The 13,743-nt window shown below is 43.6% G+C and overlaps 1 protein-coding gene across 2 annotated transcripts in view; it reads right to left on the reverse strand.

Annotated features, from left to right (window-relative positions):
- Positions 1-13,743, reverse strand: part of CD81 (CD81 molecule) — an 89,591-nt gene that overhangs the window by 54,011 nt on the left and 21,837 nt on the right. For both annotated transcript variants that reach the window (XM_025202115.1, XM_006022031.3), the window contains exon 2: positions 2,837-2,951. In XM_025202115.1, coding sequence (XP_025057900.1) covers positions 2,837-2,951 — 115 coding nt within the window. The remainder of the gene's footprint in view (positions 1-2,836; positions 2,952-13,743) is intronic.

Below are 13,743 nucleotides of genomic sequence, written 5' to 3' on the forward strand. Positions count from 1 at the left end.
ACCCTGGGTTGAGGCCAGAGCTGGAGCCAAGGCAGCTGCCCACCCTCCTGTGGCCTCATGCTCGATTGTAAGGAGAGGGGCTCCTCCCCCCATTAAACGGGGTTGGGGGTGATTGTTTTCTAATTGAGTAAATAAGAGGAGTATCTTTTAGATGTTTCATCAAATGCCTGCACACTCCACCAGAGCATAACAGATCCTGATCTTCCCACAGTGGTTCCATGGGGATGGGTGGGTGGGGAGAAGGACAGGGAGACAGCCAGTGCATGCTCTCTTATCCTCAAGGACCTCTGGTGACAGAGACGCATGCAAGAATTCCTTTTCACCGACTGCCTTTCTGGAGGGCAATACCACTGCATGCCTTTGCAGCTGTTTTAAGGGTCTGGGTGGGATGGCATGCATAGCTGCATGGTGCTTAAGCACTGAATTTGAAGTGCTCCAGATTGGAGCACAATCTGGAGCATGTCACATGCACGTCTGCCCATGCCTTGACTAGATGGGTTAATTTGGTGAGGCAGGAGAATTTAAGAATGGCACCTTCCTCTTAAGTAAGTATTGATTACCACTGGAAACAAGATTGCAGACTACACGGCTTACTGGTCTAGTGTTGTACATCAAGTTTTACATGTGTACATTCTCCCAACTTGCAGTAGGAGATAAATGATTCAGATATATTCAAGCTATTTATTGTTGTATACACTTACAATAAACACAGCTAAGCAGTCTCACAAACTGGAGGCCAGATTGCCAAAGGAGCTCAGACTCAATCCAAATACCAAGTTTTCAAGAGCTCAGCACTCAACATGGCCCATAGAAAGCATAAACAGATCCAGGTACATGGATGAACATGAGCTGGAACAGCTGTTACTGAAGCAGCCCATTTGAACTGCCATGGTTCAACTGTCTAGGTACCCAGCTGGCTGTGCTACAGTGGTAAATGTTGGTATTTATGGGACAGGGATGAGTATGGTGTGACAGTGTTTCAGGAATTTCACCAATGTTCCACTTGAGTTGTTTCTTTTTATTTTCCTTAAAATTAATGGAAAACTTGGTAGTCTGCCAAAGTGCATCTCGAGAGGCAGCAGGGAGACACAAGGTTCTTGTGTTTCTTCCCATCCCATGGTTAGGCATAATCCCCAATACCAGAGATTCATTATTGGTCAGTGGCCTACCATGTCCTTAGAATTGTCCTAAGTAGGCTATAGGGCATTTAAAAAAGGGAGGTCAGAGATGAAACGCTATGCACAGCTGGCAGCCTTAAAGCAAGAGGGGGTCGGTCTCAATACTGCTAAACCCCATGGCTCCACACGTATGCACTAGTTCATGAGAATGACATCACATTTCCCCTCATGTCATGTTTGAAAGGAGGCTGCCCTATGCCCTTTTCTACTGGGTACAGATATTTTGCATGTGGATGAAGACCTCTTTTGCACACTGAGTTATTTCAGGGAAGGAGGGGATGTAGTTATCGTTCTGAATCTCCCCTTACACCAGTATGTTGGGGAGAATCCCCTGTAAAGTCACAGTTCAAATGGAGTAAACTTGAGGAGAATCCATGCACGTTTTGTTTGGACAGTAGCAGAAAAAAGTCTTTTTAATATTTTTGCTACACACGCCTCCCTCCCATCCATGACAGACTCCCTTGCCCCTCTCTGCAGGAATACTCTGGCCCCAGCCAGACCCTCACAGTCGGTATCCCTCCCCTTTTGCACAGCATCCTCAGCCTTCTCTCTACCAGACAGCTGGTTTTAGACAAACAGTGAAGGGAGAGGAGGAGGCCAGACCTCACAAGAGATGGGGACGTTGCAAGCAGACATTTTGTTCATGCTAGTTCTTTAAGTCTTTGGCTGCTGGTCATGTACAGATGAACACAGCCAAATAAGGGTATCCTTACTTTCCCAGCAAGTCAGCATACTGACAGATTAATGAAATCACATTAAAACTTAAGAACACCCCCATTTCTCCCCTCCCTCCCTCCCCCCTACACACACACCTGGAGAACATGAGTCATGCTGTTCTTTTCAATTTATTTTCCACTGCTAACCAATCAGCTACTCAGTGTCTTTTTTAGAAGAGACAAAAATCCCCAAATGTAACTATAAGCAGCAACCCTTTCTCTAAGGCCCAATCCCATCATGCAACCCCCTGCTGAAGCTAAAATGTTTTAAAAAGGGGCATGTTATTCAGAATGGCATAGGAGAAATTAAAAATAATCCAGCTATTGCATACACGGGTAAAAGAAGAAAAAAGAAGGGGAGGAGGAAGGAGGGAAAACAATTTCAGGTGCATTTTATTTTGGCAGGATAAGGGACTCAGGCAAAACAGATGTTACATTTAATCAAATAGGATTTACATGTGCATGGCATATTTTAAACTATATGTTATTTCTGTATAGTCACAGATTCATAGACACTAGGGCCAGAAGAGACCCCGAAGGATCATCAAGTCCAGTTCCCTCCCCCAGGGGCAGGAAGTCAGCAGGGATCATAGGATCCCAGCAAGGTAAACATCCAAATGTCTCTTGAAGGCATTCAAAGTAGGTGCTTGAACCACCTCTGGCGGCAGTCTATTCCAAACCTTGGGGGCTCGGACAGCAAAGAAGTTCTCCCTTATGTCCAGCCTGAAATGGTCATGGAGGAGTTTGTGACCGTTCCACCTTGTCATCCCTTGGGGCGCTCTGATGAACAAACATTCCCCCATATTGCCAAGTACACTTCATGTAGCTTTGCAGTATTTTTTCTGTTTGCATTTTTGGGATGTCCCAAAAGACACTGAAGCCATGCACTTTGTACAAGTGGAAAGAAACACCAGCCCCATGACCTCCATGGGTTCTACTTACCCACGTAGAATGTGTTGGGGGCCTGCTTGTCACCCAGCTGCAGGTACAGAATATTTGTGGTCTGTGAATCATGACGAAGCCACAGGGCCACGCCGAGAATGATACCACCAGCCAGCTAGATAGAAACAGGGAGAGAAGGGTACAAATTAACAAGCACTTCTTCTGCTGAATACACAATACACAGGCTACATGCGAGTGCACCTAGGGTTTTACCCAGTGTGCTAGCATAGCTTACAAGGACATCTCTCTCCATAAATTGATGATACTAGCTCCTCTGCACAGGACAGAGGATTACACTTACCTCAAATGGCCTTGCCTGTTTACTAGCATGAATTCCGCCGTATGTGGAAAGTGTAGTACAAATACGTTAGATTTTAGACATAAGGCCTCAATTTAGACATGATACTTTATTTTTGCAATATGCTTCTGTATACAACATGGCTTGTCAATAGCTTCTGCATATAGGTTAAAGGCAGCTTTGCACATAGAGTTTCACAATCGCACCTGTTCAATGACCTAGAGTTACACGAAGATAAGGGGTTACTAAAGGACACTGAGTTTACCACAGCTTCCCCAACACGCATGTGCCATCCTCTATCCCATAATAAGTTGAGTCTAACTTGAAAGGCCCTGACATCCTGTGGAAACTTAGACATAACGGTAAAATTGTGAAACTGCCAATAACTGCTTAACACGCTATGGTTCTTTGTTTAGATAAGCTATAAAAAGACCCTCGGACAAAGACCGGGCGTTGACTCTGCTTTGGGCTACTAGCCCCCTAGTCGAACTTGTTTGCAAACAATAAACATGAGATGGATCCAGCCTGAATGTGTATGACTCTCTCTTGAGGTATATTGGAAAAGCCTCCAGGGACACAAAACTAGCCGTTTGTGCAACAAAAGGTTCCAGATCTCCCACTGAAGTGCAGGAGCATTACACATTTGTTCAGCCCTGAACAAGGTCTTCTCTTTCCAATGTGCATTGGCATCGGGATGTCTAGGCTGACCGAATTTAAAAGAGTGCAGCGCCATTCTTTCAGCTTTGGGAACAGAACTGTTTCAACCACAGGAAAGGTTCATAAGGCCCATCCTGGTTTGAACAGTTGCATGACAACAAGAGTTTCCTTTGCAAGTTTTCAAGAGCAATTATGGAAACAATGGGCTATATCCCACTGTCTGCTGTGCTGGAGGTTGGAGAGAACTGGTCCTCTCCGGTCTGAGATGGACAGGATTTCAGTCCAAAGATCCTCTGAACGTTAGGCCAGGGAATGGTTAATATGCTTGCTGCCTCTCCGCTTTCACAGACGCCACACTATCATACTGGAAGGTGAAGCAAGGCTGACCTTTATAACCCATGGCTGCTATTTTGTGCCTGGTTCCTTTTTGGAACAGCAGTCAAATGTGCTATGCAGTTCCTTCCCTTGGCTGATCTCAGCCATTCTCCAGTTGACGGCATGGTTCAGGAATCCATCGCACCTCAGCTCCACTTGTTCACCCTTGCCTTTGCCCATTTCTACTGCAGTATTTATCCCCATTGCTCCACTTGCATTTGTCATGTGCACTGGCCATTCTGTATAATACACCTCTTCAACACTCCACCTCTAACTTGCATGCAGACCTTTGTCTAGTCCAGTGGTTCTCAAACGTTTTCAACTTGATGCACCCTGTCATTGGATTCAGGGCACTCCTCAAAATGCCAGATCTTGGCTTTCACTTGTTTTTTGCCTAGAGAAATGTGAAAGAGCAATTCTTTTGCTGCAAAGAACTCAGAAAGTTCATTACAGATCAGAATGTTTTAATACTATGAATCCCCATTTGAAATCTCTGAGTTGCACACCTAACAGTGCTAATGTTTCATGGCACCCCATGGCACTTTTCAAAGGATCTCAAGACACTGCGGGGTGCTGTGGCACCCTAGTTGAGAATCACTGGTCTTAGTCCCTTTCAAATGCTTTGCAAAAAGACGGAACTAAGACCTAGTTTCCTCAGCTTCTCAATAATTTAGATCTTCTGTTCCTGCATCATGCCTTTTCCTTTTAAGGAACATCCTTCAGCTAAATCAAATTGACCAGACCAACTCTGTGCAGACTGTTGTAGGTGTTAAAAAAAATTATGATCTTTTATTTATGTTCTATAGCGCTGGCTTTCAGCTGGAGGATTCCCATAGGGTTTTATAACCCCTGTATATGGACATCATTTTCCTATTGGTGGAAAGCAGATGTTTCTGGGATGAAAGAGCCACACTCCACATTAGCAGCATTTCAAAATGGTTTTTAGAAAGGGACACCAACATTAACAATTGAAGCTTTCAGGGCAGTTCCTAGGCAAAGGCAGAATTTAAGATTAGCCCCTTTGGAACTGGAAGCTGTAAGATGGACGAGGCCTCCTCCTAACTTTCATAAGGATAAAACAAAACAGTTTCTTTGGTCTTGTATTAGACACACCACATTACACATCCCAAGATTATAAATTCTCAGGTCTAATGCTTCTAGTGAACTCATCTTATATTGATTCACTGTAGTATCACACTTCATCTTTGTACCTGTTAATAAAAGCAAGTACTTCATATTACTTTTGTAGGCTCCCATCTAAGCACTTAAATGTATATTTTCAGAAATGAGCAAAATGTCTTTGGGATGCTGAATGCCCTCCTGTTCCAAACATGGGAACATGATGGCTAAGCTACTTTGGAGACATCTTCCCACTCTCTGAACTGTTGCTTCCCACACCAATCAAGCAAAAATGGGTGAACAAAGTATACTTGGGAGTATGTATCCTTGCTTTGACATGGTATAGATATACCCTTAGACTCTTAATAAAATGATACTGAAGTGCTTTGAAAATGTTGCCATCAGGCTTTTTGTGTACACTGATCTGACTGTAGCTTGACTATTAGCAGCATCTCTTTTCTTCTCAGAGATCTTGAGATGTCCAGTCTCCACCAGGGAGATTAAGAGACCTTCATCTTCCAGCTTCCTTGCCTTGTGAAGCTTCTTTGGTTAAACCCACAGAGTCTTTTCCATCAACTGTGACCACCCCCTCACCACCCCAAAACATGCTTTTGAAATTACTTTGGAGAGTCCCCCAGCCCATTCCAAAAAATCAGAAGAAGAGGGAGCAATTTATTTTCTCCTCAGAGATGGCAGTTCTCTAGATACCTGTCTGAAGAACATGGCTGGTATTCAGTATGTGAGCTGTAGGCCTAAATCACTGAAACAAACCAGTCATATAGAAACCATAGCTGGAAATACGACATAGAAATATTGGACTGCATATATACTTAGTTGACAGGAACTTAGACCTCTCTTGTTCCAAAACTGTTCCACTAGTGCTCATACTTACATTAAAATAGGCCCTGGCACCAACATTTCTTGAGAATTTCAGAGGAATTAATAATAATTCTTGTGAATAATTTTACATGGTGAAACAAAGTCTGTGTCTCCAGACCTGCCATGGAATCGGGTACAGCTGCACTCTCTCATTTGTAAGCAGGTCTTCAGAAAAAACGCAGAAATAAGGGCAGCAGAGTTTAAAAAGATGCATGAGACCTCACTTGCTGCAACCTTCTTACAGGGACTGTTACTTTTAAATTATATAGGCACTTTTATGAAAAATTTACCTTAAGTGCCAATGTCTGAAAAATGGTACTTACGTACCTCAGAGCTTTTGAAAATAAAAAGATTTTGATAGACTCTGCTCTTTAAGTTTTTTGGGTTTTTTTACTTTTACAAGTAAAATGATCATTTTTCTAAAAAAAAAATGTAAAAATGAGAGGGGAATAGACTGCAGTATTGCTAAAACCACCTAATCTCACTAGTTCTAGGGAAGAACGACATGAAAAAATTGAAATCTAAATCAGCAGTCACCATGGTAGGACAGGACAAAAGCCAACACCAAACTTTATGAGAGAAGATGATCTATGGGGAGGGTTAAGCCTTTTTACATGGATAACCATGTATCCGCATCTCTCAGCTTGTGTGGTTCATTATATCATACTAGTTTATTCAGGATATCAAAATATCTATATCAAGACCAAGCGTGTCATAGAGTCATAAAGCTGGAAGGGATCTCCAGAGGTCACCTAGTCCAACCCCCGAGGCAGAGATCAACTCAAATTCTTCCATGAACAACAGTTTGCGTTTATAACTTGAAGGGTTGCTCCAGGTGGGGTTTGCTAGTGACTTAGCAGGTGTAAAGAAAGAAGTTAGGCCACTTATTCTGGACAACCAGCTTGAGGATTACTACTTTTGAATCCCTTGGCTACAGTTTGTCTATGGCTATGACACAATCACAGCATGCGTACCAGTAGCCCAAGGACGAGGTTAAAGGTGTTCCAACCATTACATCTTTGTAAGCCAATGGGAAGCATCATGTCTCTGTGCCTACAATACGCACTCAGTTCCATCAAAACCTGTCTAAAGTTTCTATTCAGTTTCTGAGAGTGAAGTATATCTTTCTTGGAACTGATCTCTGAGTGCATTGTTAGATTCCTGGGACTGGGACTCACTACGACTTCTTTAACACCAATGCAAACAGATGCGGTGTTAAAAACAAACAGGCACAAGGCTGCATTAGAACAGCACAAAGTGACAACAAATTTCACCTAACAGGCAAACAAGGTTTGTTCAGTAAATGTGCTATTTTTTACTAGACCAACTAAATAGTTGGAAAAATTGGTTCTTTGCAAGCTTTCGGGTACACACACCATTCTCCAGGCAGAGAGAGAGACCTTATAGACTAACTGAATGAGAGACTCTCCCTCTGCCTGAAGAAGGGTCTTTGTGCCTGAAAGCTCACAAAGAACAATTTTTCCAACTAGTTACTTGATCGAGTAAAAGATACTGCATCTACCCAAAGAACCTTGTCTGCCTATATCCGTAGACCAGCACAGCTACAATCAACACCTCCAAACAGCCAAGTTACATTAGACGCAAGCCGGAACTGATTCTAGGACAGCACTCACTGTTTTCTAGAAAATAAACATATTCAGTCTCCTCTGGGGAATTTCATGGGGCTAAGGGGAAATTGCCCATTGTCAGCTTCTTCTGAGAGAGCTTCAATAGAGGTATCATTGGAATAGTTATACACTAGAAGTGGAGGACTACAGGAATCACTCTTTTTAAACCCCCTACCCCCTTTTTTGGTGGGGAAGGCAGGAGAGAAGGGAGTTCATTTTGAGAGCAATTTATTCAAGTTCAAGTTTTCCTAGAAGAATGTCCCTACATCTCTCACCCTTGCTTTGAAAGAAAAAAAAAACCTAGAGGCGCACTGATATATCAGATGGCTATTGCATCAGCCCCAATAAAAGGAGAAATGACTATTGTCTATCAGCTTTTTTTTTGGTCACTGTGGCCATAATTATTGGCTGTGTGCCCAGAGCACCCTGGCAAGTGTAGTCTGGCCCCATGCCCCGCTGCTGGCCTCAGCCCACAGCAGACTACAGGTTCTTGCAAGTAATGGGAAGGGGCACTGGGGAGTGGTCACAGGCTGCCAGACTCAGCAGCAAAGGGACCTGCTGCTGCCACCACTGCCATGACAATACTGTGGGTGCAGCAGGGACCTGCTGCAGAGATGTTGGGCTGAATGTAGGCAGGGTGAGGTGCTGTGCCAAGGACATTTTGCTCCACCGGGCACCAGGTGCCTTTGCAAAAGTGACTTCTCCCCAGCAGCTGCGGAAGCTCGGCTGTGCAGGGCTCGCTGGCACTGAGGCAGCGGCATGCTTTGGGGCTCCAAACATGCCCAGTGCCACTGTATGTGCAAAGGTCCACATTGCCTGCCCAGGATGGCAGCATGGGCTGCACAGTAAGCAGGGCTGTGGGTGAAGGGGCAATGTGCATGGGAAAAAGGCAGTCACCACTGGAGCAGGCAGGAGTGGGGGGGGGGTGTACGTACATCTGTACGCACATGTGGGTACATGCAATAAAAAACAAACAAACAAACAAGGTTTATTTATGTCAGTAGTTTAAACTACCTTTTGCTATTACTAAATATCAGTTATCAGATCAGCATTGGCCGATATGGTTGGTTAGTCATCGGTTGTCGCATCAGCCAAGAAAAAATCTTTATCAGTGTACCCCTAAGAAACTGGAATCTAATTTATAATGCTACTGAAGAAAGAAAAATTCTATCCTCTTAAAAGCAGAGAGTTTCAAATGCACTTCTAGAACTACTGGTATCAGTTTCTGCAGGCCCCAGTCTTTGCATCAATTCATGTTAATGAATCCGTAGAAGGCAAGGTAGTGTTGCACCTTACAGACTAACTGAATGAGAGATGTGTAAGCTTTCATGAGCAAAGGTCACTTCATCAGGAGACAGATACTTCAGAATCAGCTCCAAAACTGTAGTTTTGTGACTAGAGGCTCTGCTTCTGGTACTTGGGATCTTTCAAGAAATGCACTGAAAAGGATTTTTTTTGGCTCTTTGTTGGCCCCAGCCTGCTCCTTTTGAGGTCAGCAGGAGTTTTACCATTTACTTCAATGGGAGGAGATAGGCCATCTCTGAGAGCCTGTGAAAAATCTTGGCAATAACGTTTATAATAGAAATACCTATGTAAACAGCCACCAGTTTTTGGACTCCTATACAGAAGACGACACCTGACACAATGGTACTCTTGGAAAGGTTTGTACCTCCTCCTTCTGCTCATAAGTTCAACATTCCCAGCCGCTCCTTCCTGACTCTGAAATTCTTCCCAACTCCATACCCCCTTCCCTCCAATCATTTCCCCTCCCCCAGCTCTTTCAGAAACTAAAGACAGTACAATTTTCCATTTGTTTACTTCAAACTTTTTTAGTGACTGTCACGAGACTGTCTTTCTGTTTTTAGAAACAAGAAAGCTGCAGATGCAAGAAAACAAGATCTACTTTAGTTACAAGCAAGCCAGGCATGGATCAAGGTAAACAGACTCCTGTAACATGCATGATAATGTACACAGAGCAGCATATTTATTATTGCACACACCACTACCACGCAAATTAATGACAGCATGCATAGTTGTCCAATTTGCAAACATAATTAGGATAAGCATGGATGCAAACGTAGACATGCAACCATACACATTTTGAAAATATGGCACAAATATCTACAGATATTTTGCCCAAGTCAATTTCTAGTACCACCTTCAGCGGTCCGGTCCGTATGAATTCTGTCTTTCAGTCCTTTACCCTTAACTTCTTCATATAGCATAAAGTGCTCCTAATAATTGCTATGGAAAAAAAAAGTAATAAAAAGCTCACTCTGCCTCCTCCAATTCAACTCCAAATAAGGTTGTTGGATTTTTAAAGAAAAAAAAGTTACAAGAATCCAGTCTGGAGTTTCTCATTTGATGTCTAGGATGGCAATAAAGCCCATATTTACTTATTCACTTGGAATAAAGAAAAGGCCACAAAATTAATCAATGCCACCTCTGAAGCAGAAGTCTCTCTGCAGCCGCTGGGAGGAAGAGAACCCAAAGGGCATTTCTCTCATCACTGTGACTGGACTGTTAAATTTCTGCTTCTGATGAGCACAGTACCTGCCTTCACTTGCTTTTTCATGAAGGTGTTGAAAAAATGTGAAGTGCCATAAGAGGTGTGTCCAGTTACTAATGACCATTTACAGTTTTGAAAGAGAGGGTCAGGGAGTTATTTAAAGTGGTTGGGGGGGGTGAAGAGTATGAGAGATACAGGGTGTGTACAGAAGTGCTCCATGCACATTTTACTGTACTGTAATTTAGAGCACTTTTTATAGTACTATAAAGTTACAGCGCTCTTGTTTAGTGGGAGAGCCTCTGAGCCTCCCTGCACTTTCCAGGCTAGGAGGCAGGAGGTGCTGCTTTGCAGCCTCCTGGGGCTGCAGGAGGCTGCAGACAGCAACAGACCAGCAGAGAAGGCAGAACTGGGATGAGAGTCTGTCACACAGCCTCTCATCAGACCCCTGCCACCGCCAACCCCCACCCCTCCGAGAGGATACTGCTTCTGCCACAGGCCTGGCAGCAGCTCTGCCCTAAGCTGATAGCCCAGCTCCATGCATCTGGTCCCCAGCCACGCAAGGCTGGGGGTGTCAGTGTGTCCCTTTTACCCACCCCCCCCCTTTGCTGGGAAGAGGCACTGTGTCCGCCCCAGGGCCAGCCAGCAGCTCATAAACCCTATGGGACACTGGCAGAATCACCAGAAATTTAACCAGCGTACAAAAGTTATTTAAAGCGCTGTAGGTTGCTAAAGTGCTGTAAAACACAGCACTTCAAATTTAATACTTCATTTAACAAGGGTTCATTTAAACCACTGTACCCATTTTTAAAGCGCTGTAAAGCCTGCACTTCTGTTAAATCACAGCAATAATGCGTTTTAAAATCGTGAAAAAAAAGCAACTGTGGCACACATCCAGAGATTCTAATTTCCCAATGAAACGAAAATGTTTAGTCAACTATATACTGTCATTTGCTTGAACGAGATACATCCTTCCACTATCAAAATATATGGAACAAGGTGAGGAGTTTGGACTCTTGGGTTCTAAAAGGGAAGGAAGCGAGAGGCAGAAAAAAAAAAAAAAAAATTCCTTTGGATTGCTATAGTAACCCTGGCTTCCACTAGAATAACTTTCAAAAGAACAGTCCAGGGGTGGCTCATAAAAGCCTAAAAGGAGAGCTAGACATTTCCACAGTGACGCCAATTTCTCTTATTTGCTTTTTCCTTTACAGGGTGGAATTTTGGCTTTGAGAACACGCAGAAAACCACTGCCTTGTTTCTGCTTTCTTGCTGCTCTCTCCCTTGTGCTCAGTCCTTTGACATTTGGATTTAAAGACACCAGTATTCCAGACAATCCTCCCCGACCTTGATGGCACCTTCAAACATTGTTTATGTGGTCAGAGATGACCTAGGAGGAACAAGGTGGAAGAGAAGGTATAAATCTAATCAAGGTTGAAATGGCCTGGCATCGATCCAATGGCATTAAGATCTTGCAAGCTATTCTCACAAGTTTTGTCTATTTTGGGACACATCAGATATAGAGGAGTCCCTTCCAGTTAGTTATACATCCAAATAGATTTACTGCCAGGGTGGATTTAGGGTTGTAAGGAGGAACCATCTCAACATGTAAGAGGCCCAAGAAAGGTTGTATTCAGAACCACACGCACATTTAGTGTGGCATTTCCTCTCTCAGTTACTGCTCAATTCTCTGTTTCGCTTTGTACCCCTTGCCCCCAAACAGAATACAGAGAATGTACACATACAAACTTTGGTCCAATGCTGCCCAGGTTGAAGTTTAGCCACTTGTTCCAAAGGGAAAGAAAGAAGATGTGGGGGAAGGAACAAAACAAAAAACCACACACTTACTGGAATGTCATAGTAACCCTGTCTTCCACAGGAATAAGTGCAAGCCACTTACTTATATTACAAAAGCACCTAAAAATACCAAGTTACATCAGGGGTTTGTTGTTCCAGACTGCACAGACATGCAGCACAACTCTTGCAGCCCCAAATAAACCACTAGATCATTTTGCTGTGAACAAGAGAGGGCTGGACAGTTCAATATGAAGAGTATAGGAAACATGACTCCACTGACACGCTGCAAGGTATTAACTCTGTTGTCCAGTGAAGGTTGGAAAAAAAACACTCAGCATTTCCCGTCTCTTTAAGTCTTAAAAGGCGGGAGGGTCATGAGATCAAGATGGGTTCAGGAAGTGTAGCCGTGTGTGTAGGGAGAGAAGGAATAGGGGAAGAGTGAGTTGCATTCCACACCCTCTCAAAGTAGCAGCACATTAGTCTACTTTATTTCCTGTGCTGAAAATATCCTATTGGGACTAATCTAGTTTTACAATACAAACACCAAACTATCCCAGGTAGGGGCCAGATTCTTTTCCTGCTCCTTCCATCCTGCCATACATTGCTGTAAAATCCATCTGATGCTCACAGGACTCTACCCGAAAATACTCACTGGGATGAGTCACCTTCCACCCCCACAGCCTTCATTATCCAAAACTGTTCCTGAACTGAGATCCACAGACTTCTGGGGCCTGGCAGAGCACTTGGTGGTTTGCAGAGAGCTGGCGCTCTCCTTATTTCCAGCTGCTGCATTACATTTAAAGACAGCTAACACATGCACATTAAAATGCTTTCCTCATACTGCTTTTCAATACAAACAGTTGCTGGAGCTGCCACACACCAACGATCTGCAAGTCTCACAAAAACAGCACTAAGTGTACCTCAACGTACCAGACGGCCGACTTGATTTTAGCTTAATAGGACAGTTATTTTATGTTCCAAGCCAATTTCTAAAAGCATATTTTAAAAGAGTTTAATATCTCTGTAATGATACCTATTACAGCTAGACCTCAATGTGTTTTTAATAATTAATTGGAATGTAACATATTATAGCACTTACAAAAGCTAAACTGAATCCTTAAGTTTGAGATACTTGAAAGGGAAACCAAAGTTGCTACAGGTCATTCCAGGTGACAGACTGCATGAATAGGTCATTTCCCCCCTCACTTCCAACACCATTTTAGTGGCTGCTACTTTGCCAATCTAAGCAGCTTCAAGAGCCCCATCCCTTTCCAGATGGCAGAGAAGAGGAGTCTGATGTGAGTTAGTTGAATGGCACTACATGGCAGCATCCAATGAAGTAAGGTGCTGTTCATGAAAACTTATGCAACTCCAATTCAGTCAGTCAATGACAGGGGCAGGTAAAATACAGCCCGCAGGCCAAATCTGGCCTGCCAGACCATTCTAATTGGCCCACAAGGCTCCTAAAAATGTTAGAAAATTATCATCTGCCCCTGGCTGCCTGTCAAAAATGATAAGAAACCAGAGACAGTAGGACACCAGGGGCAGACAATGGCAAGATCCAGCAGCCACAGCCACAAGGTCCGCCCCATCCTCAGCCTCCAACAGGAAGCCTCTGCCTAGCTGGGACCCTGGGGCTGTTGCCTGTCTC

The sequence above is a fragment of the Alligator sinensis genome, unplaced genomic scaffold (assembly GCF_000455745.1).
Source record: "Alligator sinensis unplaced genomic scaffold, ASM45574v1 scaffold983_1, whole genome shotgun sequence".
Classification (NCBI taxonomy): Eukaryota; Metazoa; Chordata; order Crocodylia; family Alligatoridae; genus Alligator; species Alligator sinensis.